The sequence below is a fragment of the Dufourea novaeangliae genome, unplaced genomic scaffold (assembly GCF_001272555.1).
Source record: "Dufourea novaeangliae isolate 0120121106 unplaced genomic scaffold, ASM127255v1 scaffold40, whole genome shotgun sequence".
In the NCBI taxonomy this organism is placed as follows: Eukaryota; Metazoa; Arthropoda; class Insecta; order Hymenoptera; family Halictidae; genus Dufourea; species Dufourea novaeangliae.
This window is the reverse complement of record NW_015373924.1, coordinates 282382-288394: the sequence shown is the minus strand read 5'-3', so window position 1 is coordinate 288394 and position 6013 is coordinate 282382. Positions and strand designations below refer to the sequence as shown.

General features: G+C 34.4%; 1 protein-coding gene across 1 annotated transcript in view; it reads left to right on the top strand.

Moving 5' to 3' along the window:
- The window catches only part of LOC107195039 (CUGBP Elav-like family member 4), a 158928-nt gene extending 154518 nt beyond the window's left edge, over positions 1-4410 (top strand). Inside the window, exons 10-11 of the mRNA XM_015584800.1 lie at positions 203-361; positions 4283-4410. Coding sequence (XP_015440286.1) covers positions 203-361; positions 4283-4410 — 287 coding nt within the window. The remainder of the gene's footprint in view (positions 1-202; positions 362-4282) is intronic.
- Positions 4411-6013: the final 1603 nt, after the last annotated feature.

Here is a 6013-nt window from a genome sequence, read left to right as displayed (position 1 = left end):
GAGAGAGAGAGAGAGAGAGAGAGAGAGAGAGAGAGAGAGAGAGAGAGAGAGCAAAAATCTGCATCCTCGCTGACATGAGGCAGCTCTTTTAACGCGTCGGAATCATTATTGCAAAGGACGAAACTTATCCTGAACTAACATTCTAACTTGAGTATTATACTTCAAGTTTAGATGTTTAGATGTGCTCTGATTTATATGGTAGGATGCTCTCTCTCAGGACCCGAGGGCTGCAACCTGTTCATCTATCATCTGCCGCAAGAGTTTGGTGACCCTGAGCTCATGCAGACGTTCATCCCTTTTGGCAACGTCATATCCTCCAAGGTTTTCATCGACCGGGCCACCAACCAGAGTAAATGTTTCGGTAAGTATGTCATTTTCACGAAACAGATCACACGTGGCCTGGAGTGACCGTTCAGCAAACGTAGCCTGACCGTTGAACAGATAGCTGGACCGTCGTTGATATCTGTCAAAGGTAGGAAACACAGAAGGTGTTCGTGTGCGACCCCGGTGTGGACTAACTAACAAAACAATGATCTCCGTATAACACGAAAAATGGTTCATTGGTCATAAACACTGGTAAAATAATAAAAATCTTTTCAAAAAACCCGTCTCAACCATACACGTTTCGACTTTACTAATTATAGAACTCGCGGAGAGAAGCACGACGTAATTTCTAATAAACTTACAATTAACTGTACATACAAACCAACAAACCAATCCTGAAATATTCGAATTTAGTTTCCGTAAACCGATTATTTCGTATGCACAGATTTTGAAATGTTGCATATAAACCCAAAAAACTTTTTTTAGAGCATTATTTGATTGCTTTTTTCATTAAACTGTTTTGTTATCTACCAAAAAAATATAGAAACAAATTTGAAGAGAAAATGGGGGTATGTCAATCGATTTGGGTAATTTTTAACAAATAATTCCGGTTATTTATTTTCTCCAAAATCGTAAAAAAAACAATGATTCGAATCTATTATTACAAGCAGTCTTTTAAATAATTACACGAATGTAATTTTTTAGAATGTATATTTCTAATTTTCGTTCGAATAGTATCACAGTCCTCCCATTCCAAAAAATTTCAATTCATGAATGTATACGCGTGAATTCTCCATTGAACATGAATACTCATTTGAATGCGGACCAACTAGGATGAAATCGGGAACCGTTTTGTTCTGTATATCGAAGAGGACCGAAACAAAAAGGAGTTTAAAAAAGTGATCAATGTCTGCTTTTATTAATCGTATACGGAACGAATACGCGAATCCGAACGCAGATAATTGGATCGACGCACACGTCCGCAGACTCCTTAGGCTATTCACTAACAGCTAGCGCGACTAATATTGTTCTGCCCCTCGCATTCCGATTACGGGGCATTATAAAGGGCGCAGTTGAATGAATTTTGTCGTTCAAAGGACACGCGTCATTATATCTCAACGTTATAATATGTCCCTTTGCGTGTAATAATCACAGCGCTGCTCCTGATGAAAAAAAGGAACGGCCAAGCCGAGTGTACCATTCGTTTGAAACGCGCACTTGGTAATCTACTTTGATCAATTAGTGGAAAAAATTCTTTAACAGGATGAAAAGAAAGGGGACGAGAATACTTGGAGTTTTGTAACCAAAATAATCTGTCATCACGTACAATCCGATTCAATCGCCGCATGCATAGCAACGCGTTACAATGCCCCGAACAAATTTCTCGAAACTCAGTAACGGGCCTGGTGTTCTGAGAAAAAGTCCAAAAGAAATGTTTCGTATCAAACAAAAGTTGAAGTCTCCCTCTGTCGCCTAGTAAAAGTAATTTACGAACTCGGAGTAAAAGCGGCGGTCGCCGAGCGATGAACACCCGCGATTGGTCATGCAGTAGGCCGCCATGATGGCAAAACTAAAATTGGATCGGGGCTAATGGTCAAAATTGGCTTAAACTGGGATGGCCTTGATGGCCTTTCAGCAGCGCTCCTGTTGTTAAAAGCTTCGTTATCGTACACCTTTTCGTTCCCTCTCTCTTTCTCTCGATCTAGACGAAACTCTGATAATACCGGAACCCGTTTATAGAAAACTTTTTATTCCGCGCGGCGAGTCGAGTAATCTAAATTACTGATTAACTCACGACTACCCTTTTTTAAAAATTCAACGCCTCCGGGTGTCAATATTCGACGTTTGATTTTCGTCGCAAAATAAAAGACTAATATCTTAATTTGTAAAAAGGCAATGCATGCCAATTTCATATAAAAGTTTTGCGATACGTTTACATTATAATTGTTATCGTGAACGAAGTAAGGATTGACTAACGAATGACTGATAAGGGAACTTTTGTAATATAAAAATTCCAATTTTTTCGAAATATTGCAGGTTCGTGGAAGATCTGAATCGAAGTTCAAGAAAGTTTTCTTTTTTGCAACTTTTGGATTCTTTTGGGTGGAAACACCCCTTAAGGGGACTTTCTCATTCAAAATTGAAAAAAAAGACACTTTTTTAATATTTCTTTATAAAAAAACTATTATATTTAGAAACATAATTCCTTTTGGACGCTATTATATATATATTATTAAGAACATAAAGGAATTTTTTCTAGCACTTTTAGTTCACCACGACCGCTGTAGAGGGCGTCTTCCAAAAAGCCACGTTTTAATCGGTGAGACACTTTGCAGACGTCCTGTAAAAAATTAAGTAAAAATTTAAACGGGATTATATTCGTGAGACTTAAAACTAGACAATAAACCTCTAAAAGTTCATAAAACTACCTCCCCCTATTTTATACAGGGGTGAATTGCCCCCAAAAAAGAGTGATTTTTCGAATTTTTCGGAAAAATATGTATAAAACGATAAAAAATACAAAAAATAAAATATTTTAGAGGTTTATTGTCTAGTTTTAAGTCTCACGAATAGAATCCCGTTTGAATTTTTACTTAATTTTTTACAGGACGTCTGCAAAATGTCTCACCGATTAAAACGTGGCTTTTTGGAAGACGCCTTCTACAACGGTCGTGGTGAACTAAAAATGCTAGAAAAAATTTCTTTATGTTCTTAATAATATATATAATAGCGTCCAAAAGGAATTATGTTTCTAAATATAATAGTTTTTTTATAAGGAAATATTAAAAAAATGTCTTTTTTCAATTTTGAATGAGAAAGTCCCCTTAAGTACTTACGCCAAAGTTAATGCGTGTTTTACTATTTTCCTGTAGGTATATCTTGAAAACTATTGTAGATATAGAAAAATTGTTAAAATGTCAATGTAATGGTTTTTTGTGCTCTATAAAACTATGCTATAAAGTTGTTAAAAGTTGGTGTTTAAATAAACAAATGAACGAATTTTGTAACAATTTCATTGCACAATTTTATAGAACGCAAAAAGTCATTAAATTTTCATACGAACAAGTGCCTTATATCTATCATAGTTTTTAAAGTATACAAGAAAATAAGAAAACGCACATTGACCCTTAAATTGCCTAAAACTTCTATTGAGATTGCCTACAAATCTGTAAAGTTTAAAAAAATCAGAATTTTCGGGTTAGTGAAGTTCCCTTGTGAGTCTACATATATGTAATAGTAAAAGGGGATTGTAAGCATCAGAATTGATTTCTCATTATGGGTCATTCCACGCGAAATCGGACACATTTTGGAGCACCATTTTAGATTTTGTTCCAATTTGGATATATTGTAGTCTTTATCGATATATAAGCATCCATAAAGAGGACAAATAGGGCTATATCCTCCTATAAAAACAGGACATTTATTTGAAACAATTGCAAAATAAATGGTTAAAAAATATCTTTTTTAACTGAAATAATTTTTATTTCGTACTCTCAAAGCTCATTTTGATCAGTTTGTTAGTTCAATAGTTATCATTTATTGAAAAAAGGTTGACCTTAAATTTCAAACAGCTGTAAAATCAATACAATTTTTTAAAATTTTCAAAAATCCTTCGAAATACGTTTATATCGATAAAGACTGCAACATATCCAAATTGGAACAAAATCCAAAATGGTGCTCCAAAAGGTATCCGATTTCGCGTTGAACGACCCTTATACATATAAACGAATTGATTCATTTTCATTGATAATGATCGTATGCATGTAGAATAAACAATTCATCATCTAATTAATATAGTTCAATTGTATTACAAATTATAGGGAAATACGACATTCAAGCAAACTTCAATAATAATACTTTACACTGTTTTCGAGTAATTTTATTTCAAGAGTTTTCCAAAAAGAATTCAATGTTCGGTCCTAGTGTTATTATCAGCTTTATCATCCGATTCTTTCAGGTTTCGTGTCGTACGACAATCCAGCGAGCGCGCAGGCAGCAATTCAATCGATGAACGGCTTCCAGATAGGGATGAAACGTTTAAAAGTCCAGTTGAAGAGGCCCAAGGACGCAAGTCGACCATACTAACCAAAGTCCTAGCTTAGTGAAACTGGACGATATGCACCGTACATCATCACCTACAGAGTATGTTTCAAAAAATTGTTCTTAGAGAGTTGAGCGGGGCAAATGATATAATACAACAAGAATGAATGTTCTAACTGCAACGTAAATCGACATAATAAATTGAATAATACGATATCTTGACATTGTCCTGAGTAATACCGTTTGTTAAAAACAGAATATAACTATCTCACAGATTATATGTATAAGAATCGAAAATTTGCATTTTATATCATTTATAAAATCGAACATTAAAAAAATATGAAAATCTTATTGAAATATTAATTTTAGTATTATTATAACTATTCATTTATTCGCGTGTATTAAAATACTTATGTAGTCGGTTATATAATTCATTCTGTCAAGTGTAACGTAGAGCGACGTGTAATTCGTAATACAATCGAAAAAGATCGATTTTTCGCGTCAAAATAAATAAAAAATATGAAATAAACTTTTTCCATATACGTCTTCATTTTACACAAAAGATGTTTAAACCAGGATCGTGTTCTTTTTATACGTTTGTTCTGAGTAATTAAATATAATTATTGAGGTAGAAAATAACAAGATCAATGGAAAACACATAAACAAATAATATATATTTACGTCTTTACTATACCAGTGCCAACGTGCTATTAGTAAAAGTAGTCAACAATGGACAGACAATAGCCAGTCGTGTTCAAATACAAGCACGCATGACAAAATTCCAAAATGCATTTTTGCAAAAATGAAGTTTCATAAAAGATTGCATAATGAATTGTCTCATTTTCACAGTCTTAACCACTTATATTATTGTTGATGTAAAAAGTTATTGTATACTGTTCCAAAAAAAATTAACTACAATTCTTTGAAATAAAAGTTTATGATGTTAAACAAGTACTGATTCTCGGTTGAAATTAATGAATAACGGAGCATTAACAATTTCTGATTACAGATGTACAAGAAACCGGGCTCTTTGAACGCTCGATGATCAGAAGTGACGAGTTTAAACCACCGTTACAACGCTCTCCACTATAATAACCTAGTATACTAGTTAGACAATTAATTAGAAGATAAAAATTAGGAATCAGTAAAGCGACATCGCCTGCAGTCACACGGCGAGAACGAAGAAGCTGATGCTAAAACATCGGATGTCCAGAACTAAACTCAGTTCGAAAAACCAAAAAACGAGTACGATGTACGCTTCCACGCTCTCGAATGTTCGGATAAAACGAATTATTTACTAGGAGTATATTGTTATTTTCATCCTTAATGTTGCGCTCACTGTCTCCGACTCTCGTTTACGCAACTTTTTCTTCTATTTTCTTTCTTCATTCTTGAATCATACTGCCAAACGAGAACAATATCAAAAGGAGATCCATCTGTTATCTAGCTATACTAGTATGATTCGAACATCCGATCATTCGGGAAGTCTATGCGAGAGGCTGATGTTTCTCGTTCAAATTATCATTCCGATGACCTATTAAGTCCTAGTTTAATAATTATTATAAACGTTCAAGACGGGTGACCTCCCAACAATAAGTCAAGAACACTCTTAGTTCCTCACGTAAAGGCATGGCGACTACCGCCAAAA